The 25,014-nt window shown below is 32.1% G+C and overlaps 2 protein-coding genes across 3 annotated transcripts in view; one reads left to right on the forward strand and one right to left on the reverse strand.

The window, feature by feature from the left end:
• LOC126735869 (class A basic helix-loop-helix protein 15-like) overlaps window positions 1-25,014 on the reverse strand; it is a 127,269-nt gene that overhangs the window by 47,500 nt on the left and 54,755 nt on the right. The window lies entirely within an intron of this gene.
• Window positions 5,956-17,365, forward strand: LOC126741856 (protein starmaker-like). The gene is made up of 5 exons (XM_050448304.1): window positions 5,956-6,118; window positions 6,299-6,472; window positions 11,439-11,654; window positions 11,713-11,830; window positions 17,194-17,365. Exons 1-5 carry the CDS (start codon window positions 5,956-5,958, stop codon window positions 17,363-17,365), a joined length of 843 nt encoding a protein of 280 aa, XP_050304261.1.

Genomic DNA, 25,014 nt, shown 5'->3' on the forward strand with positions numbered 1-25,014 from the left:
TATTATAATATTCATGCGACACAGTGGTCTATACAAGTCATTTTGCTAGACAAAAATTACAACACAATGGGTCCAAATGATAAAAAAAATATCTAATCGGGATTTAATGGGTATTATTATTTTACGTGGTAATTTTTTTTTTAAACTTTTTTGGTATTTGCACGATTTGAATGAAATTTGGTATTTGGGTTTGGTTTAGGGTATAATTATTAATTTTTTACGAATTTTTAAAATATTGGGTTTTAGGGTCATGTGACTACCAACACTTTTTTCCTATGGGTCCGATTTGATTGAAATTTTGTATTTGGAGTTTATTTAAATATTAACACATACTTAGATTCACATCATGGTTCTGTGAAGCATGATACCCCAAAAACCGTAGACTCAAAGCTTGTAAGACATATAACGCGGTGAGTAGCGTTGTCGGAGCAACTGCTCAACAATCTTCAATGGTTAGTTTGACTTGAATTGTATTTAAAAAACTTTCTACTGATCAAAATTAAGGAAAATTTCTACTGGTCCCAACTGATCAAAGTACGAGCGAAGCTCGTACTTGTTAAATAAGGGATTTAGTTGTTCAATTTGTAAGTTTACTTTAGCACTTAACGAATTGACAAGATTATAGGAGTTTAAAAAGGAGTTATTGTCAAAGAATCTATGAATTGATTCTTTTAGTTTTATAAAAGTCTGTTCTAGGTATTTGGTTTCTTGGATTATGTCACTTACGTCAAAAATTTGTACAAAAAACCAATAGTCTGCTGTGTTTTGGGCATTGCCGAGTTTAAGTGGTAGTAGTCCAGGGTTCTGATTGAGGTTATGAAATTGGGGAAGGGCTAGTTCTCTTCCAACGAAGGTGAGAATTAGTAAGGTTCTTGCCAAAATTTCCATTTGTTTCTTAGCCTAATTTCCTAGAGGAATCGATTTTTGTGTTCCCAGGACCTAAACTATAGCTGTTCTCAATCCGGTGCTGAACGGGTGGTTGCTTCAATTGGATCGCTGCAGGTACTTCCGACGATTCTTGTTCTTTGAAGGTTTCTGCAGGTCTTCTTTCAGCTTCCAGGGATTGTAGCGGTCGTCAAACCGTAGAAACGGACCCAAATATGGCGATTTTTGTCCAATATTGGAAAGACCGAACTACCGACTGCGCCTGTTAAAGGACAACAACCAGCATTTGCTTTTTAAAAAAACAAATTTATTGAGAACAGGGACTAACTAACTTACAACTAACTTGATTGAAAGATAATGACTACATCGATTACTATAATAATTATTACTCTTGTCTATTACAACGTGTGCAAAATACCTGCTGTAGACTTATCTTTGACCTAGGAAAGTTTGGTCATATGTCCCAAGGCATGTATGATTTGGGGTGGTTAAAAATACCTTATCTATATAAGTTTTTGTACTGCACCCTAGTATATTGCCTTTATAAGTCCAAAGCTCCGATATATTTATTTGAGGAACTTATACCTAGAAATCATGCACATGCTCGAATTATTAGGCAAAACACTCTGACTATGCCCCATCACTCAATGGCTCTCTTTGAACGATCATTCACTTACAACGCAGTCAAATTTGTGAACGTCTTTAGGCCTGATTTTAGCAATGGCCTGTATGTTTTTAAAAAACATTTCAAGAACCTGTTCCTACAGGAATCATTTAGGTAAATCAAAAGATTTTCTTATTTCTGTTAAATGAATATTGTTTTATTTTCTACTGATTTGTGTTTGTTTATTTTGTTTTTTTTTGTATAATTTAAGAAGGTTAAGAGTTTAAGAGTAGCTTCTAGCTAATTTTCGCCTTCGAAGGCAAAACTATGTAAAACTATGTATTTGCTAAATAAAGACGCTTTATTATTATTATTATTATTATTATTATTATTATTATTACATTATATTAATAGGTTCTAAAAATGATGACAATACAAACTAAGCTATTTCTAAATAAAGTATGCAGGGTCGGCATAAGGTGGCGGGTTGGTACCCATAACTCGCATTGAACTATAAACAATAATTTCCAGCATTAAATAATTTTGTTTAGGTGCTTTTTGTACTAGGAAAAAATATAAACTAAATATAGATTATAATTTACTCACGTAGCAACGTGCTATATACCCATACAAATTTAGCGTAGGGGTTATAAAGAATACACAGATTTGAAAAAGAAGCACATATAATAAGAAAAAAGACTCCTATCCCTAGCAGTAAGGGATTATGCTTAGATATACGACATGAATTATGTATTAGAATAGACTGTTGGCAGTTATAATGGAATAAAAATCAAAATTTAATACATGCAGCTTAAATGTAAGTTTCTCGTTAATTTGTTGAAGTTTTATGTAGAAAAGTAAATGTCTAGCGAGCCTCTAAGATTATTACTTTTTAGGTTTTTTTACACATACTAATTTTATATTACTAAATAATGTTATTTTTAGGGTTCTATATTGTTCATTGATTTAAAATATTGGCCACAAAATAGAAAAGTAATCAAACCGAAACCATTTTAATAATTCGGAAAGCTTTACTTCGTACTACTTCAAACAAAACTAATTCTAAACAAACTTTATTTTCTGTATCGGGAAATGAACTTACTTTCTTTCCCCCTTTTAAGCTTTAGCGGAAAATTGAATGTTTTGTTCAACGATTGTTTTAAAGTTTTCGCGAAGTAAAAAAATCGCTTTCTCAGATATTGAACCTTATGAAAGTGTCTCAAATTTTATTTATTCAAAGTAACGATACTGTAAGTTGATATTTTAATTTAACTCTGATGTTCCTTTCTGCTAAAAAGTAATTTACATGATATTATGAAAATTAGATTTATGCCAATCTAATATCCTATAAATATTTCAGAAAGTTTTTAATCAATAAGTTGCCAATTTAAGCTGAGGCTAATGTTTATACAGCCAGTCAACGTGATGTTTATTTTAAGCAGGAATTTTAACTAGAAAATTCAAATTCTTGTCAAAAAGTTAAAAACAAAAAAGTTTTAGAATAAATATAAAATTATTTCAAAGTCTTTTTAAAATTCTTTTATAAGTAAAGGATTTTTTATAAAGTAGACTTTGGAACTTTTTGGACAATTGGCAACATTAATTGAGGGTATTAACTTAGCTTTTAACTTAATATTAAATAAGTTTTCTCACTTAATTAAACATTTTAATAAGGTTAATAAGAAAACATAAAATTCCAGAAGAAGATAAGAAAAATAAAGAAAATTAATAATATATAATAGCTTAACTTAAAAATAATTAATACCAAGATAAGAAATATTTCCTGATGTATTTTAAATAATAGCACGATAGCAATTATTCATGTTAAAAATTACGGGTTTGATCTCATTTTGATTCACATTATTCCAATCCACAGATTCAATTCCAACTTGATTCAAATAAATTGACAGAGGCAATACAAGGTTTATCCTGCTAAAACAAAAAATTCTCACCAATCTAAGGAACAAATAGCAATACATGTTTTTGCAGGATCTCTTTAACGTCCTTATCTGCTATTAAGTTGGCATTATTATTAACCATCATGTATGAGCAATCATAATCTCATTAATTAGATTTTTTGCCAAAACACAATTGGACCTCCACCAAAATACTCTCGTGCTTTCGAAGTTACATTAGGAACATTTTAATCTTCGATAGGCTCTTATACATCTATTTATATTGTTAAGGCAAATTTTAATTTTACCTTAACCCTTTCGCTCATGAATTTTTATTTTTTAAAAGAAAATTTTGATTTTTTGTAAATCAACTCTTTAATTTTTTTGAAAATTTTTGACGTAAACAGTTTTTTTATTTTTTTGTTTGTTTTTAGTTTTTTTTTATGTACACATTTGTGTACATTGGTAGTCAATGGTATAAAAGATAAATTAAAACAAAAAAATACTTTGTATGATATGTTGCAAAAAAACAGTTGCTTTTTTTTGTAAGGCACAGGTGAACGTTACATTTTTGGCATAAAATTCTTGACCGTCCTTTACAGCCTGGTACTTTACACTTAGATGCAAAGTCTTTTTCATCAATGGATGGCAAATGGTCTAGTCTGTCCAAACTTCGGCCACTGATCTAATTTCTGGTCTTACTTTTAACGGTTTGGGCGCTGAAGGACTATCAGCTGCTGGTCGCCCCCTCTTCCTAGTAGATGTTTTTCCTGCCTCTAAAGTGAAGCAAATCTAGGACATCATTCTTAGCCACACCCGAGTTAGCAGCTTTTTCTTTATATTACAACCAGCCGTTTATGCATGCCATGTCTATGGCATGAGCAAACATTCTCACTTTTCAGACCTAATAAATGTCCGATACAAGGTAATAAGGAAATCCATCTTGTCAACACCCTCCATGTTAGAGTTGTAGTTATTTATTACTTGTGGTCTTGAAACGTAAATGTAGCCCTTCCCTTTTTTATCCCATCGCCGGCACCGGTCTTTATCACCAACTCCCATATAATTTGATGCCATTACAACTGGCCGGTTGTCGTACCATTTTGTCATTATGACTTCCCCATCCCCGCTAATAATTTCTTCAGAACGACCTCGACCTTTTATTTTCATATCCTTATCGGACGAAAATGGCGAATTTTTAAATCTTTTAACTCTTGCTGTGCACGTTGTATATATTTGCCTATTTCTAAGGTACTGAAGTGAGTTATAATTTGAAAAATAGTTGTCAAAATATAACTGTACCCTAGGGTGTGAGATTCGTTCAGATAATTTTAGTACCACTGCAGCACCCGAACCAAATACATCAAGTTGCTGTGGGTCAAGTTCAGTAGTAGATCCTTGATATATTATAAAATCATACAAGATGCCACTGCTGCCACATAGCGCAAAAATCTTAATTCCCCATGGTTTGGGCTTATTTTAGACGTTCAAACTGCCTTTGAACGGTACCATTTGCTCGTCCACACACAATTTTGATTCCAATGGAAGGGAAAGACATCTTCTCCTAATTGCATCATATAATGGACGCACCTTCCCAAATCTGTCACTGTTGTCTGGTTTTTCGTGAATATTTAGGAAGTGAATATGTTGTCGCAATTTATAAAACCTGTTAACAGTCATATTATTGGAAATCAGTGGAATTTGTAATTTATTGTCCCAGTATAACTTAATTCTTGGGTAATGTAGATTACCCATGATGATATGTATTCCTACAAACGTTTTTAGTTCTTCAACGTCGTAGGAACAAAGGGGGTTTGTTGCTGAACAGCGTAAAGATTTGTATAATCCATCATGGGTTGGAAAATATCTGCAAAATAATTACAGAAAAAAAACGCTGGGCTTTTTAGCTGAACTACTGGTTCTTTTTCTCTAACGTGTCACTCTATAGGTGGAGTAATATTCTGCACATTTTTTCGCCAGAATATATCCTTTTTCTTTGAAAGACCATTGTTTTACAAATAGTCTTCTATATTAGATTTCTTCGACTTTTGTGGAGTTTTTGCCATTTTGTTGGAAACAGGTTTAGGTTCTGCTTGTTCTAGCTGCTCAGTCTCTTCACGTTGTTGAGTTACAGGTGTGCTGGGAACAGGTTCAGCCTTTTCCTCCTCATCACTCATTGCTTGTAATTCTACAAGATAAAAAGTATATATGCTACGCACATTATATCGTGGTCGTACAAGCAAATCCCTTTAAGTCCACTTTTTGACGAACTTGAGTTTTTCGTACCACTAAGTCCGCGCGATGGTTTCTCATCAAGTCAACAATCATTTAAGTCCATTTTCCCCATACTTTAAAAGATATAGGCCACATGTATTTGCCTAAGTCCAAAATATTTTAATTTTGAACAAAAAAAATCAGTTATGTGCACTTAAGCGATTTTTATTAGGAGCATGAAACAAGTTTAAACAAGAAAAAACCTGTAAATCCATTTAAGTAAATATTTACGCGTACTTGTGTTATTTTATTTGCCGGCAGTTTACATTATTTTGTTGTTTGTGGCGGTTGGTCAATATGTCTTCCAGAGGGAAAAAACTTGTGTTTATGGCGTGTAATAATACACTAAACCAGAGAAGTAGTAGTGATGAAAACTCTATTAGTTATAATAGAATAATAGGCTCTAACGTGTCCAGGTTTTATGAAAGGGTTGGGGAACAGCGCGATGCTACACCGAAAGGTAAGTAGATAGAACTTCTTAAATTTTGGATATTTAGAGTTAAAATGCATTTTACAGTTACAGCAAATTATTATCTGTTTCATTTTTATTCGATAGTTTTAAACTGTGTAGGGACTTTAGTTTTTTTTCTGTTTGTGGTATTCGTAGGTAAATGGACTTAAGTTTTTTTCTAAATTTTAGATAAAAATATAGAAATTGAAAGAGGGTCTGAGGTGGGAAATTTAAATGTATCAGAACCGTCTGTTGATCACGTGTCTCAGCATTCCTTCCATGAAGACGATTTAGCCTTAATTGAAGATAGTGATGACTCGATCCTAGATCCAGACTTTAATGAAACAGATGATTCAAATGACGGTAAGATTTTTAGTTATCACAGAAAAATTAGAAAGTGCCTCAATTGCCTTACTTCTATTTTTTTGTAGAGCTTGGAAATGACACACAGCTTAAAAGATGGAAAGAAAGTCAACCTAAAAAGTGGAAAAGAGCTGTGGCGAAAAAAAGAAGAAGCGAGGGACTTAATTATGTGACTAACAACAAACAGCGGCCAGCCAAGAAACCTCAAGCCATTAACTGTGAAAAGTGCCGTTTTAAATGTCAGACAAAATTTTTAGAAGAGGAAAGGCAAACTTTGTGTTTAACGTATTGGAGAATGAATAATTTTACACGGCAAAAAGATTTTATTCTTGCAAATGTCACAAGCTCTTCTCCAGAGAGAAGAAGACAGAGAAATGGAAATAAGGCTCCTAAAAGTAATTCTAAACAGTACTATTTTACAAAGTACTTAACACACCTGCCTCTGCATGTAAATCGGGTGTCACTCTGGTCCGATACATGTGGAGGACAGAACCGCAACCAACATGTTGCAGCTTTACTGCTTTATTTAGCGCAGGTTACGCACCTTCAAGTTATTCAACATAATTTTATGGAAAGTGGGCATTCCATTGAGGTGCTTAGCTCAATTGAACATGCAAAGAAATATGTACCAGTTTACACAATTCAAGATTGGCTTAATATTTTTAGACTCGCCAGATCAAACAGAAATAGAAACAAAAAAAGTCAACTATACAATGTCCAAGAATTAAAATTTAATGACTTCTATGATTTAAAGGCTTTGTCTGTAAAAATACTTCGAAATAAGAGTAAAGATACAGAAGGAAACACAGTCAATTGGTTACTAATCAAATCATTACGTTACTCAAAAGACAAGCCAGGCATAATTGAATTTAAATACATGCATTCTGACCCTTATAAGTATATTAATGTTTTTGGAAGGGGGAAAACCCCAACTTTTCCGAAGGTCTTAAAACCATTATACAGCCAATCACTGAAAAGAAGAAAGAGGATCTTCTAAAACTGTGCCATAACAATATAATTCCGGCCGAATTCCATGGATGGTACAATTCTTTGCCAACATCCACAAATGCACCAGAACACTTGGTCGAATCAGACAGTAGTGATGATGACGATGATTTACCATTAAAATAAATAAATAAATAAATTTATCAGAAAAAAAATGTAAGTCCAACCTGTATGTAAAAAACGTAAAATAAAAAAAAATCTTAGATGATATAGGTGTTTTACTGATAAATTATCATTAAAAAAAAGCTAACAAATCATGTCTGCAGCTTTAAAATATCACATATTCAAAAACAACTTTTACAGGCAAATTCAAATCTTTTTTTCCATTTTTCTCACAATTCACTTTTATGGACTTATACGGTTTTGCTTGTACGCCCACGATATAATATACTAGTTCCAAGTAATATACCTTCAGGATCAAAATCAAAGCCATAATCTTCATTGAATTCGCCGTCACTGAGTCCTTCAATGTCTGATAATCCGGCTTCTATTAAATCTAATAGTTCTTTATCTGTTAGCGGGCGATTTCGGCTCATTATAAACGAGGATTCTATAATATTTAACTATTTACTAATATAAAAAAGAAAAAAGTACGATTAAATTTACCATGTAATTTTACTTCTTTGATTCACTGTACACAAATGTGTATGTGAGAATATATTCCGTACCAGACCAGCTAGATTCGAATTTCAGACAGTGTCTGCGACGCATTATTTCTGAAGAGAAATTTGTTCTGTTTTATTTTAAGATTTTTCGTTTTATTAAATCATAATTTAATTAAAACTCGGTGTTTTCTTACATCAGAAGTGGGATCGGCTTACTAAAAGTACCACTTATTGTTCGATATTATTTTCGTGGACGGCTTTAAATCAGTAAAATAAAAAAAAAACTTAATCGCGTCTTGTGGATACAAGAATTATGGAAGAATTCGCGAAAATTTTAACCGACTCTCTAAAAGCGCTTAGAGATGAAAATAAAAATCTGACTCGACTGTGTCGACGTTAGTGGACATTCCGACGTTTAATCCTGGAAATGACGATGACGGTGCGGTAAGGTGGTGTAACGAATTGGAAAAATTGGGTGAAACTTTTAAGTGGTCTAGTCATGAGTTACTTGCCAGAGGTTCGAGTGGGTTGGCTGGAGAAGCAAGGGACTGGTTGTCGACTTGCAAGCCGGTACAGCGAACCTGGGAGGACTTTAGGACTGACTTATGCAGTCTTTATCCGGCCAAGAGAAATCTAAGCGAAAAGTTGCGAAGAGCCTGTTTGTACACCAGCAATGACGCTACCTCGTACTGTGAGTATGCCAGAAAAAAAAATATTTTTTTAAATTCTCTAGATTTTAATATAACTGATAGTCAGTTATTAGAAATTGTCATTGGTGATATCAAGGACATTCATGTCAGAACCGCTGCTTTTAATAGCAACCTAGACTTAGTGGATTACTAATTCTTTTAAGTGATTATAATAAATCTAGCCCGGGTAATTTTTCTGATAAAAGAGGCCAAAAAAGAAGTTTTTCTTTTCATTTTAAAAATCAATTTGACAATAATTCAAAGAAATGTTACAACTGCAACCAAACTGGGCATATCAGCCGCCATTGTCAGAATAATCAATTTAAGAGACAAGCTATACAAAATAAATCTTATAATGACCATATAAATTTGGCAAATAAATCTGAAGTTATTTGCAACTATTGTAAAAAACGCGGACATTCTGAATTAAAATATTTTAAAAAAGAATCCCAGCGACCCTCGACGACTCAAGTTAATTATTTTTCTATCAACTTGGACAAGGAATTTTGTACGAAATTTTTTATCCAAGGTTTGGAGGTAAACAGCTTGATAGATACAGGTGCGGAATGTAGCTTATTATCCCAAAAAGTCGCAAATAAGCTAAACTGTCATTTAGAACCTTGCCTTATTACTATGAAGGGCATAGGAAATAATATAATTTTTGCTAATAGTAAAACTGAATTGAGATTAGAAAAATGGCACTGCATTTGAAATTTCTTTTCATATTATAGAAGCAAATTGGTTTGACAAGTTAATATTTCAGTATTTGCTTTATTTTATTTTATGTTGGAAGCTTTTACGCTTTGCATTAGAATTTTAATAACGTTGAAAGCTCGTACGCTTTGCGAATTATGTTGAAAGCCTTAACGCTTTACAACAATGTTTGAATTACGTAAGAGCTTATGCTTCACAATGATGTTGCTATAACATTGAAAGCTTTCACGCTATGTTAAAAAGAAATTTTTGTTAAAAAGGAATTTGAAAAAGAACGTTAAAAAGAAAGACGAAGTTCTTGTATTTTTGTGTCATATAATATGCTTCCACACTAAATAGTTTAAACCAAAATAACTTTGGCAAAATTTGGCTGGCGTTTGTTTTGTTGTTCCAGGTTAACATTGGATTTTTGTTTCAATTCGAGAACGAATTGAGTGTCAGGATTGTGAGAATATATTTCGTGCCAGACCAGCTAGATTCGAATTTTAGACAGTGTCTGCGACGCATTATTTCTGAAGAGAAATTTGTCCTGTTTTATTTTAAGATTTTTCGTTTTATTAAATCATAATTTAAATAAAACTCGGTGTTTTCTTACAAGTACGTGTCTTCAAAGACAAAAAAAATTTACTTCCGCGAAAAAAACTGAATGGATAGTTAGCACTGTTAGCACTCAAAATACCACCTTTTATTAATTTGTTTTTATTTATTTTTTGCTATTTTCACCACAAACAAAACACCACAATAACCTACCAGATAACCTTGCACGCGTTACTCAAATATTGCTCGCCAGCTATTAAAATTACAGTAACAAACTTTTATTGAAAGCTCCTAGAGGGCGGCATCTATACTACATGTAAGATCCTAATGTACACAAATGTTGACACTCTGAGCAAAACAATAAATTCCTTTCTGAATTTATATAAGGATGATGATAAATTCATGTACACAAATGTGTACACAGTGAGCGAAAGTGTTAATAAAGAACTTTTTTACAGTTTTCATCGACCAAGTTGTTCTTGAGCAAAATTTAACCTTGCGTCTTAGTCTCTTCCAGTAAAATGTCACATTCTTCAGCGGTCAAATTTCTTGATTGGCGTTTCATAATATTATAGTAAAGTCTATTTACAGATGTAAATTTGTAGTGGAAATAATACATTTTAGTAATAAAACTTAAAAGCAACAATTAAAAAAATTTTAATTTTATTAGAAATTCCAACAAAATAAAAATAAGTTAATCAGATTTCAATAAAAAAAAAACACTGTATACATTTAGAATGTGTGTACTATGGTAGTTTGAACTGATAAAAAAGTTTCTGATTTTATCTGAAATTCCAGAGGTAATTGGAAATAATTTAGTGGTGCGTTAATTTTGCTGACCAATATATACAGGTCGGCGAATAAAATACTATACATAGGCATTATAAATGGCACTACCGCTTCTCGTTTATTTGCTGGTTGATAAGCTGCACGGCGGATTCCGATCATCTGATTTGCTATTTTTAACACGTTGACGGACACCGACGGGCATTCCCGTCTTTGCCTAAAACGCGTCAGCGGGCACTTTGGAAATTGGACGGGTGATCCCGTCTTCCACTTTTTTTTATCCTTATATGACATCGACGTGGTTTCCCGTCGTATTTTCATATAAATAAATTAGTAGTGTCCTACTAGACATGCAAATTTTTTTAAAAGAAGTTGATTGGTTTGCTATTTTTTATTGACTTTGCTCCCATCTCGCCGCGTAATTAGGTGGGAATTCTGCGCGGTAACTTATGCACATGCACGCGGTTTATTATTACCGGTCAAACTGGGATATTGTTTTTCTTTCTTGCATGTTCTTTCTTGCTTGTATGTTGTTTTTTTGTGTAGGCAAAGTCTACTGGTTTTTACGTTGTTTGGATTGAAATTATTTGTGTTTTTTGGTGTAAGTACCAGAGCGTATGCATTCCATAGAAATGGACGAAAAACTCAAAAAACAACTTCTGGAGTGGTACGACGAAATTCCTAGTGATGACGATAATTACCTTCATGACGATGATGACAATAATTTAAATTTATCAAGGGAGAAATTTAAGCAGAGGGAGAGTTTTAGTAAAGACGATGATGATTCTGTTCGGGACCCAAATTATGAGTTGAGTGATTCGGACTCGGAAGCGAACGTAGTGAGGGGTAGGTTTTGTCCTTATGGTATGTTTTTATTATGACAGCTAATTTATAGTATTTTTAGACGGTCACCTGGATATTTTGGAGGCCGATGCATTGTCGGATATATCAAATGAGGCATTGAGAAATCACAATCCGTCAAATGAAGATAGTGATGACGACCGTAGAACCGCAGAAAAAAGGTTTCTTTGTAAATCGCAGATTTCATTACCCCTCATATATTTTTTTTTCAGCTCAATGATAGTACAATGATGGAATGGAGTGGTACTGTAAAAGAAAATATTGATTTTATGTTCGATAATAGTCAATCTGGGCCAAAGCAGTCATTGGATGATTTTGATCCACTTCAGACTTTTCAGGTATTGTGGTCTGAAGAAATTTGGAACTTACTATTGGCAATAATAAATGAATGAATATGGTAGAAAGTTATTTGATGCAAATAGACCTAAAAGAAGGTACAAGCGTTTTAAATCTTTTAGAGAAATTACTTTAGTGGACCTAAAGAAGTTTTTTGGGCTTTGTTTATTGGCTGCGCACGTAAAATGCCGAGAAATTAGACACATGTTTTCCTATGACCCTATGTATTATCATCCTATATTTCCCGTCACAATGTCTGGACGTAGATTTGAGCAAATACTTCGGTGTTTGAACTGTGCAAAAAATAAGCGCTCTCGTAGAGCTTTTTATAAAAAATTCACAAAACGCTTTCTATCCCCAAGAAGCTTTGTCACTAGACGAATCGCTTTTATTATTTCGCGAAAGACTGAAATTCAAGAATAAAAAATCTAGAGTGATGGTTAGAATCTAATAGTGATGGATATGTACTAAATTTAGAAATTTATAGAGGAAAAACAGGAGATGATAATGCACGAACGGAACCAAAAATTACTGCTTTGGTGAAACGTCTCATGATGCCTTACCTAAATAAAGGCCACCATTTATACATGGATAATTTTTATAACAGTGTAGCTCTTTCTGAAGAGTTACTTACAGACTTCAAAACGCATACTACTGGGACTTTACGAAGTAATAAACGTGGAAATCCGAAACACATCATCGGCAAAAAAATAAAAAAAGGAAAACACATTTGGAGTCGCAAAGTGATGTGTATGTGTCTAAGTGGAAGGATAAACGGGAGGTTCTTGCACTTACGACTGGCTACAAACCCAAACAAATTGATGTACAAAACCGATATGGCCAATCCCGAAAAAAACCTATAGAAATTGCAGCATACAATGACAATATGTCTGGTATTGATAGAGCTGATCAAATGATCAGCTACTATTCTTGTCCGCGAAAAACAATAAGATGGCCAAAAAAAGTTATTTTTCATATTTTGGATTTGTGCATTTGGAATGCCTATTTTCTTCATAAAAAATATGTCAATTCCAATTTGGATCTATTGAACTACCGACACTCGATATTAAAAAGTCTTCTGGGATTATCAACAATTGACGCTTTAGACGGAAGAGATTTTGTGACATCGAAACCTTCTAGAAAAAGAAAATGGGTGTCAAAATCAGGCAAGAAACAGAACAACATTTTTTGGAAGATATTCCCATTCCGGAAAATTTTAAGAAAAAAGGAAAATACTATCTACGTTGCAGACACTGCAGCAAGAATAAAATCAGAAAGGAGACCTCATTGCATTGCAAAATTTGTACAGACATACCTCCACTCTGTCCAGGGACATGTTTTGAGTTGTGGCATAAATCAATTTTCTTTTTTACATTTCATTTTTACGTTTCTATATTGAATTAAGCAATTATGTACTGTTCTACTATGTTTTCAATAAATATTTTCAAACCCTTGTGTTTTTTTATAGTGGACGGCAATAGCCGTCAATGCCCATATGAAACAAAAGTCATGTGTCATGGGACATGACGTCTATGCCCGTCGGTCCTAATTTAAAAAAAATAAAAAATAAATTTTTTCAAAAGTATTTATAATCACTGTTTCAAAAATGATTAAAAGTACAGGTGCTTTTTTTTTACCTTGAAACCCGTTTTTTTGAGTGTCCGTCAACGTGTTAATAGGGCGGAATTAGCATTTTTCCTGTGTGATTGCATGCTGTTTAGTCTCAAAACGCTTTATTATTTATCATTATGGCTGTTTAAATCCCTTCCGAAAAAGTTCAATCGATTAAATGCTTTTATAGATGCAATTCGGCAATACAATGCAGGGTTTTAGGTGTCAAAGAGGAACTCGCTATTCAGCATAAAACTGTTACGTAAGTATTTGGAAAAAACATGGATACAAACCCAGATAGCACAAATCTATCCAATGAATATCCACTCGATATCACTTTTTAAATAAAGGGACTGTCCGATGGATATCCAAGTAAGGACAGCAAGTATACTGGATATCCAGTGGATACTACGAATGACACACTCATGTAAATCCTTTTGGACACCATTTGTGGATACCAGCTGGATTCCAATATCGGATATTTAGCGTTATGGTTTTTGCTCGGGAGCAATAAATAGTGCGTAGATCTCATATTTTATCACCGAATGACTTTTATTTGTGGGGTTATCTTAAGGAGACTATTTATAAACAACATAATAGTAGACCAACGAACTTGGAGAAGTTGAGAAACAAAATTGACAAAAAACTCTTTTGGAAGTAAGAAACAGCTTTTCTGATTACTAACCTTTCATTTAGCTAAAGAAGGAAGTCTTTTTGAGCCTTTTATTTAAAGAATAGTTTGTTAGGTTTATTATTTAGAGTTTTATTTTCTGTTTTTCTATAACGTTTACATTCTATTTTTATTAGTTTATAACAGCGCTTTAATTATCAATATGCAATGCACATCATAAAAAATGTACTTACGAATTTATGCCGGTTTTACACGTGAAATTCCTGTTAGAAAAATATTATACCAATGCCACATAATATTTTTTTACAATTTGCCGCAAGAGATATAGCCTCCACCGACGTCAGGCGCTTACTACAATAAAATTTAAAATAATCGATCATAGCTCTTTCACCAGCGAACTGTCGCGGTGGCGGCGTTGCTACATCTCGCCTGTTAGGAGCTTTATATGTGTAGTGATCCATTCGCCAATCTGTATATCTATATTCGTAATACCTCTCGAATTTTATGTAGAATATAAAAATATATAATATGCATGACTGTTTTTTTTTTAATATATTGAAACATATCAAATAGTTCTACTAAAGCAATTTTTTTTAATATATTTATTTTTTTATTTACTACCACCTTTTTATTTTAGTAAAAAACTAATTAATAACTTTATTAACACATTTAACATACTGAGATTTATTTTTATTTTTTGGTCACACATTATTTTCTATTTAATGTCAGTAAGCATTAGCTTTATACCATTAAACTAGCGTTTAATTGCATTACGGTGAACAATTCGATTTAACTAAATTAAGTCGGCAATCACCAGTGATTAATTACGTAGAAATGTTTTACACTCTTAGATCCTATTGTCTCCGGTTCTTTACGTGTTTGTTCGCACTCAATTGCATTCTGAATTTTATAGCTTTATTGAATAATGGAAATAACGCTGTTTGTTTTTAGCTTATGGGATATTACTTGTTGAGTGGACTTAAGGCTTATCTTGGGCGAAGGTTACTGCATTTTCTTTGTACATAATCTATGTACCTACCTTATATATTTACAAATTTAATTTAAAGTGCAATTAAAAAAATATATATCTTCTTGATTTTATAAAATACTTGAAAATTTATGGAAAAAAACGTTAAAAAAATATTACCGTAAATTCTAAACTATAAATAGAATCTGCCTACAGTTTCCTGTCACAGTTTATTCTTCCAGCAACGGACTAACAATATTAAAAAAGGCAAAAGGAAGTAAAACTGCATAAACTGCATAAATCCAACAAGCCTTTATTACTAGTGACGTAGAATTTTTACTCCTGACATAACATTATCAGATGCTCAGTATTTTACTTTGATCGTAAGCCATTTTCAGCTCTTCTTAGTGTTTTATATTCTCGGAGAGCGTCGTAAACAAGGCGCTGAAAGCATAGTAATAATCTTTCATGGTGATGGTTGTATACTGACGCAAAAAAAAAAAAAGAAAAAGCCCCCAAGTTTAATGCAATTCTCGGCTTTACTATGTCACCGTTTTCTGGAATATTAAGAAATTCAATTTGTGTTGCATATATTAGAAAGCCTAAGGGGATTATGGTGTGTACGCACGTATAAGTTAGTAAATTATTTTTATGTTAAAATATATTTAAAAGATTAGTTTAATATTATGCTGATATATTATATTTAACCAAAAATTAACAATATTATTAAACTATTAATAAGTTTACATAATTCATGTTATTCTGTTAAATTGACATCTGATTACGCTAGTTGATAATGTACATTAATTACTACCAAATTAATTAAAATAATTTTTGTTTAAAAGTAAAATTCATTTTTAAAAATATTATCAAAAATATGTATATTTATATTTCAGTATTGGTTGGTTATTTTAAATTTTTTAAATAATATTGAGATCTACTATAAAATAGATTTAATTAACTCAATTTATTAGATTTCGAAAAATTATTTAAAGGTAAAAAATTAAGCAACAAATTTTTTAGATCCTCCTGATTTAGAATAGCTTATTAGTTAAAATAATAAAAAAACTATGGATACTTAAATTAAATAATTCATTTAATATCGATAATTTAATTTCTTAAAAAGGTAATTTCTAGGTTTTAATACCCAATTTTAAATCTTATTTAATTAATATTAATTCACTAAATTTTTATTTAATTGAAATCTTTTAACCTGTAGTTTTATTAAGAGGTGACAAGTATTTTTTACAGTTTTAAATTTTTTTAAATATTTTATTGTTTATAAAATAATTTTGAACATTTGATGTATTTTTGTACGATATTTTGTACGAAAAGCATAGTTTCTAATCTTAAAAATACAATTTTAAACATTCTTCAACTAATTTTAACTCAATAAATTTTGAATTAATTTTAGTCTTTCTAACTACGATATTATAAAAAGGTTACTAATATTTTCTGACAGTTTTGTAATTTTTTAATAATGTTTTATTCCTTATACAGCAACTTTGAATCTTGCATATGAAAATTTTAAGATTCATGTTTAAGAGTCAAAGTTAGGTTATTAAGTAAAATAAATATTGAAAAACCATAGGAATTAAATTATAATTATAATAAATTAGGCTTACAATAAATTATGAATACTCACATTAAATTATGGGTAAAATATTTAACCCGTAGCTACTACTGATGGGTCCTGAGGACCTAGTAAATACGCGCCAAGTTAATAACAGCTTATTAGTTTGAAAGTATCAATTTCGTTGTTATTTTTTGCAATATATTTATCTATTTTACAAGAATAGGTACTAGTGGTTATAAGGTATAAGTTAATAGATGTAAAATGTGTTTTTTTTACTATCTTTCACTAAATGCAACGCAATGGCTTCCAGCATTTTAGAGTCTGAAGACTTTTGGGAAAGTATGGAAGTCTCAAACCAAATGGGCTCGAGCAAGAAAAGTGTATCCGTTGGTGTTCTAAACAGAGAAGCTGTGTTAGAGGAACTAGAAAGATTGGCTGAAGAGAATGAGGAGAATGAAGAGGACAATGAAATACTGAGCGACCACAATTCCGAAACAGAGCAAGAAAACTCCGATTCGGAAGAAGAAGAGTTACCCATCAGAAACAGTTGGTATGGGAAAGACAATACCAAATAGTCAAAAACAGCAGGTATTAGAGATAGGACCCCTGCTCATAATTTGGTTACTATCTTGCCTGGCCTTATTGGCCCTGCTCGTAATAATCCTCCACGTGAGCCTGTAGACGTCTATCTGTAGACGAAATGCTCGCACCGTTTCGAGAAAGGTGTGGATTTCGGATGTACATATATTCCCAACAAACCTGCGAAATATGGAATTAAAGTGCAGGTTTTGGCTGACGCTAAAACACATTATCTCGTAGATGCAGAGATTTATGCCGATTCCGAAATAAAAGTTGATGGTTCAAAAAAGCCTACATTATCAAATCCAACAAGAGTGGTTCTTAGACTTGTGGGGTGTGTTAAAGGCACCAACAGAAACATCACCGGGGAGAACTGGTACAGTTCAGTGAAACTCGTCGACGAACTCAAGAAAAACAGTTTGACGTACGTGGGAACCTTACGAAAAAATAAAAAATCTGTACCACCTGAATTTATACCGAACCGAAAACGTGCAATTCATTCATCAACGTTTGGATTTACTTCTTCAACCACTATAGTGAGCTATGTGCAAAAAAAAAGTAAAAGCCTTATATTACTTTCTAGCATGCATCATGACAATTTTGTCAACGAAACAACCAAAAAGCCGGAGATAATTCAGTTTTATAATGAAACAAAATCTGGAGTTGACGCATTAGATGCAAAATGTGCGTTGTATTCAGTATCCAGAAAAAATAACCGTTGGCCAATGGCAATTTTTTTTGCTATATTGAACATTGCAGGTTTAAATTCTCGAGTATTGTACCAATTTGCATGAAAAGGTAAAGAAATAAAACGATACGCATTTATCAAAACTCTTGAGAAGCAATTAATAGATGAACATTTGCGACTCAGAATGGCCAACAAGAAGGTGCACTCAAATGTACGAATCCTCATCGCTGAACTTTTGGGGGTTGCGAATCCAGTTTCTGAGCAGCCTCAAGTACCTCCGGAAAAAAGTAAAAGAAAAAGGTGTGCCATATGCCCCACCAACAAAGATAGGAAAACTGCTATCCAGTGTGACATTAATTAATTAATAACAATTTTAAATTTTTGAATAAAAGTTTTTTTTTTATTGATTTTGTGGCAATTTTATTATTATTATCCTGAGGACCCATCAGTAGTACATATGTGTCGGTAGTAGTTCAGGGTGAATCCATTAAACCTGGATTATTTAAATCTTTAAAAAGGTTATTTCAAGGTTAAAATTTCCATTTTACCTTTGATTCTTGAATATAATATAACTTGTTATTTTTTCAAATTCACAAATTCTTTTAGAGCACTAAAGCACAACAGCTCTAAAGAGCTTGTCTGTGCATCAGATAGCAAAATGCTATTTTCAAAAAAAGAATTAAAATGTCAATGCTTTAAAAAAAATGGACAAAACCATAAACAGCTTAAGCTCGATTACTCATGAACCAACTTACTTAAATATAAGACACATCCCCGAAAATATTAAAATTATTTATATTTTTAATTTCTCGTGGGAACAAACTTTCAAAAATATCGGTATAGTCAATAAATTTCAAATATCTGGAGTTATTTGAGCATATAGAAATGTGCACTATCATTAGACATAGTTACATAGAAATAATGATTTCTCAATTGATTATTCGTTGTTTCCTGATCAGCTTTACGATAGATAAAATATATAACATTTCCAAATTTACTAAAGATGGTACTGTAAGAAACTCAGAGAATGGGAACATTCTTGGATTATCATGGATTATCTTAATAAACCACTTTTGCAAACTTTTACTTTTGTCATAATATGTGTCATAACCACCTCCTTAGATACAGGGACCATAATTTAAAACAGATTTCGCTAGTGCTTGATATATTTGTTAGAGTATTTTGATAATAGTATTTTAACATATCAGGGTATCGTAAATCATTAACTTTTATTATTGTTTAGGTTGCAACCACAGTTAATTTTGTTATTACATAAAATAACAATAATACTGCTGAAATTTAATTGACCGTTTGTGTATAGAGAAAAAGCTCCAAATTTGAGGCATACATTTATAGAATTTTATTTTTAACAGCAATCTTTGTTTCAACCCCACCATTTGTAGCAGCAATGTCCATTGTGTCAGCGTATGATGTGTATATGTGTGAATCATTAAAATAAATTAGAAAAAATTAAAAGATTGTTCCCTGTAAAATCCCCACTTTTATGACTTTTTTAGCGCTTAATATAAAACTGATTACAACTCTTTAAACTCAACTCTCTGTTAAATAGTCCCTAGTAAGATTCCATGTCAAACCCGTAACACCCCGTGCCATCATGAGGTACAGTATCGCAAGCTTTTTCCAGATCTAGGAATGCAGCAAGAAGCTTTCGATCCAAATTAATTATCGATTTAATAAAGCTAATCAGATTGCTGATTCTATTTCATTTCGATATAAAAATATCAAAGCGACTCTGTTATGACAGTCACATTTGTTATCAATTCTCAATAATGTTGGCTGAATATATAAATATATATTATATTGACTACACTTTTTCGTTTGTCATTTATGGGGGCATATTCCGCATACCTTTAAATCGGAGATTAAAAAGTATGCGGATGCTATAAAAAAGAATTAAACGAGTCGGCCGTCTCGGCGTGCCGACTATTCAAAATACATACAGCGGCACTGTATGGACCGGGATGATGTCCAGTCATAATATGATTCAAATTTGCGTGAGTTGTTGATTATTGCAAAATGGAAGCTTTTATAATTTTCACCTTATTGTTTTATTTATTCTTGAAAAGAAAGAGAGAAAAAAGGAAAAGAAGGACAATATGGGTACATCCAATTGTTAGCAAAAGGAAAAGAAAAGGCATTTTTTACAATTTATTTTTCGATATAAGGTAAGATGAAAATAAATTTTTCAATTATGTAAGAATGTCAATGACTTCCTTTGATGAGTTGTTGAATACTATTAAGCCAAATGTAACTAAAACAAACACCCGCATGAGAACATGTATTCCCGTAGAAGAAAAACGGCTTATTACTCTCAAGTAAGTAATTATTAGATGTAGATGTACTAATAGTAATTTTATTCAGAAACTTTTCTACAAATACTAAATCTTGATTATATTAGAAAACGCTAAACTGGGATTCCTCTTCTGGGCTGAAATTACCTAGGTACGATTGGACAGAGCCAGCTGGAGAAAGAGTTGATACAGGAACTCTAGATTGTTCTTGGTAATCAGCTTGGAACTGATTGTTATTGAAAGAGTTTTTTTGAACTGCATATGAATAAGTAGGTTGTTCCTGTGTGTGTTGTGAAGTACGACTGAGAACAGAGAGCTTGTTGCGAGAAATAAACTGGTTGTTGTTGCTGTGGTTGTTGCGAAGCGTACGATTCATATTTGCTTATCACTTGCATAAGCTCTATCCTACGCTTTGTATTCAACATCTTTGGCAGAGATGCGAGACTAGGTACCAAAGAAAGCAAAAAGTGGCTGTTATCATCATAATTTTGTGGGGATTCCATTTTTACCCTCTTTTCACAGCTTTCCAATGAACTAAAAATTTTATCTTCAAGGGCGGATTGTGATCTTTTTTTACCTACAATCGGTCGTCCTGAAACACATTTTGCAGTTGCTGTGATCGAAGAAGACGAAGAAGTAGGTCTAGATTCTTCACTTTTTGCATTACTTGCTTGGGTGTTAGAGTGTCTTTAAGGAACAATAGTTGTTGTGAATAGACATATGGCGCTTTTTTTCGGGCTCCGTCTTCGGATTTTCCTTTTTGGCTTTGAATTTCTCTTGCAAACCGATTACGTACATTCTTCCATTTTTTATGTAGTAACTCTCCTGCAAATAAAAAAAACATACTAAAAATATATTTACTACATACATGTCTCTACTTTTTCCGGCATTTTCAATGAATTTATTAATAATTTTTATGCATTATAATTTCCGAGTTGGAAGGTCTACTGCCAGCGCCATTGTCTTAGAGATTTGTAAAGCAATTTGGGCCTGTTGAGTTGAAAAAATCATACCAAAATTATCTACAGAAAAATGGTTGGAGATTTCAAGAGGATTTGAAAAAAATGCGAAATTCCCGAACTGCATCGGTGCCATAGATGGTAAACAGATAAGGCTAAATAAACCACCAAATAGTGGTTCTATGCATTATAATTACAAAAATAATTTTTCCACTGTTTTGTTTGCAATGTGCGATGCTAATTACTGCTTCACTTATATAGATATTGAATCGTACGGAAAATCCAGTGATTCAGGAATATTCAAAAATTCCACACTTTTTGATAGATTATGTGAAAGCTCTTTGGCAATTACTTCGCCACGCTGTCTTTTAGACTCCAATGAAACGTTTCCCTATGTGATAGTGGGCGATGAGGCCTTTCCTTTATTGGAAAATTTACTTCGACCCTTTAGACGAAAGCTACTTACTGATAATAAAAAAGTATTCAATATGAAACTATTCAAGGCTAGAAGATACATTGAGTGTACATTTGGAATATTGGCCAACAAATGGAGAATATTTCACCGGGCTTTAGATGTTGATATTGACTTAGTCGAAACAATAATTAAGGCTTGTTGTATTCTGCATAACTTTGTAAGAACACGGGATGGAACACGTGACCAGTTTAATGTAGATGAAATCGATATTATACCTGCGTGTAACTTATTGCATTTTGTACAGCCAGATTCAAACCATAGAGGAAACTTTAGAGCAGTATCTTCTAGAGATACATTTTTTCGTTATTTTACAGAAAAAAAATAATTGAAAATGTATATTTACCTTAAATGTACACTTGAATAAAATAATAAACAAAATCTTACCCTTTCTTTCTTTTCTTCTGCAGTTGCATGTTCACCAGCCAAAATATTTGTAATGTCTTCCCAGTTTCCTTTCCGTTTTATTCTATCACTATATTCAGATTTCGTCTTGTCCCATAATGCTGCGCTTTTCAATTTCCGAAATCAATTTGTCCACGTCAAATTTATCCACCTCCATATTTAAAAAAGCAGCAATTCCAGAAAACAACAGAATGCCAAACAACTGTGTCTGTCTTTTCAGTTTTAAAACAAAGTAATAATAAACCGACTCTCTAAGCAAACACCGCCTCAGCACAACAATTTAACGAAGCGCCGCGCCGAGTCGACTTCAATTATTGACGTGTCGACATAAACCGTAGGTTGTGTCTTAAGAGTATTAAAAGCATGGATGAATATTGTCGATTCGGCTTGGGTGTTTAGGTTTAGACTCGGCCGCCGCGCCGTCTCGGCGAAAACCGCTGTGTCTGTCTTCGCCCTAAAGTAACACTAATGAGAAAAGTCAAGTAGACCAAAAGATTATTTTAAGTTACTTTAAAGGGTTCTCTTCAGCTTCGTAATAACTTCCGATAATTGCAGGTTAAGTTGTACTGTGCTGTGCTTTATTTGGATCTTTTGTCAGAATTTAATAGGTACCATTTCGCACAGAGAAATATTTACTATTTGATGACTTTTTTTTAAAAATTACATTTTGCTTGATAAAAATTTAAAACACGCCCAATAACAATTTATTACTACATGCCTATATTTTATATCATTTATCTGTTTTCTTATTGTAGTTTAGCGATCGTAAATGTTATAAATAATTTTATTTGACATTTATTTCTTAGTAAACCCTGTGGAACCAAAATGTAATCTAAATCGAGTATTGCTCAATGAGAATGGGTTTTGCGTATCTCGGAGCATTTCTTAAATAAATCGTTTTGTACATCTATTCTCGTAAGCTTCTAATTCCCCCCACAAATAAATATGCATAAAGTAATGGCATTACTTGTAACTAATTTTACTAAGTACCTGCAAGACAGTATAAAATAAGAATAATTAATTTATAAAACAAAACCTTATTTATTAATAACACAAGAAAGGAATTCAAAACAAAAATTTAATATAGTTATGTCTAACCACAAAAATAACTTTTAAATTTAGTGAATAATATCCGTTATGAGAATTTCGACTTTAAAGGATGAAAGGTTTGAACAGAAAATATCACTTTTACACACAAAACACAAACAATAATAATAGATGTCTGACGGGTGACTAATTCCATTCCAAAATTCCGACTCGATAAGTTTACATTAATTTCGATTAGTCGAGATTCAATGACATATGTCATACCCCAAGTTCAGTCGAAATCCGTCCGAAGGCTCGCAAAGTCGCATTTCGACGTGGCCATATTTATTTCGACCTGTTTTCGGTCGAAATATCAATTAGAACCAGGGCTCAGGTGAGACAAGTATCGGTTGTTGAAATTCTCTTCCAAAATGCAATTCTTCCGAAATTGCAATTGTATTTCTTTTTATCTTTATTATCTTTATCTTTTGGACAACCTTTGCGAGCTTACTTATAGGTGAGATAGGTCTAGAAATTGTACCTACCCTGTACGAAGATTTTATTTATTAATATTAGTAAAGGAGGTACAGTGCTATCCGCTGTCAATTTAAGAGTTCTTGTTTTATATCTGTTATATCTAGGACTTCCTCTTCTATTAAAGAAGAAATGGTTATTATATTTTCAGTATGGGGTATATGAAAATGTTTACTTTTGGAATTTTTTATCGTCTCCGACATCTTAATTCCAATACTTATAAAGAATTCATTAAATGTATTGGCTATATTATGTCTCTAGATGCATTTATTTTTCACATCTCTTAATATTTTATCTATTCTATTTCATAGGTCTTTGTAGTCATTTTTAGCTTGTATATTGTTCTTATATTTTACTGCATATTTCTGTTACTTGTCACTTTCTTTTATCAGTCATCCAGTTTTTCCTCCTTTTATTCATTTTATGTACCTTTGCAGTTCAACATTCTAAGGAGTGATTTATATGATACATATTTACTTATGAATTTAGTTGCCATTTTGTCTGTATCATGTTCTGTCAAAATATCAGCTCTCTTAGTTTTACTGAATTTTTCTTTTCATCTCAGTTAAAAATTAGTATGGTGACATTTTCAAAACAAAATAATTAATTTTATAGCGTCTTCACAAATTGTTATCTTTTATAAATATATGATCGACTATTGTTGCTGTTGAGAATATGATCTGAGTAGGCTTTCTAATTATTGGAATTGGCCTAAAACTTGCGTTATAAATATTAACTCAAATTCAAATTTAAAATCAAGTTTATTATTATTAAACACGCTTATTCTATAGTCTAGGCCGATATTAATATTACCGATTAGAAAATCCATCTTGCATCAGCGTCTCTTTTTTAATTAAGTATTTCAGTTTAATCTTGCAAAAAATGAGATCTGTACATTGCAATCAACTAGTTCCTTAATCTTATCTTTTTCAAAAATATAAAATAATTTATCCTTAGATTATGGCAACTAGTTCCATCAAAAACAACTAACTTTTATCTAATTGGTTATACATTTCCTACAAAATCTTGCAGCATTAGACAAACCTTTAAATGAAATAAAAAATGGTTTTTAAAGATATAAATTAATTTTTTTTTAACTCAAGATTTAAAATTTATTTTTGAAAGCTTATTTACGTTTTAAAACCGTCGCGATAAAACAGATTATTACAATATAAAAAATATTTTATTATAAATAATTTTTTAAGATTGCAGTTTATTAAAGGCTTAAGTTTCAAGTTACTTTAGATAA

The sequence above is a fragment of the Anthonomus grandis genome, chromosome 1, assembly GCF_022605725.1.
Source record: "Anthonomus grandis grandis chromosome 1, icAntGran1.3, whole genome shotgun sequence".
Taxonomy (NCBI): domain Eukaryota; kingdom Metazoa; phylum Arthropoda; class Insecta; order Coleoptera; family Curculionidae; genus Anthonomus; species Anthonomus grandis.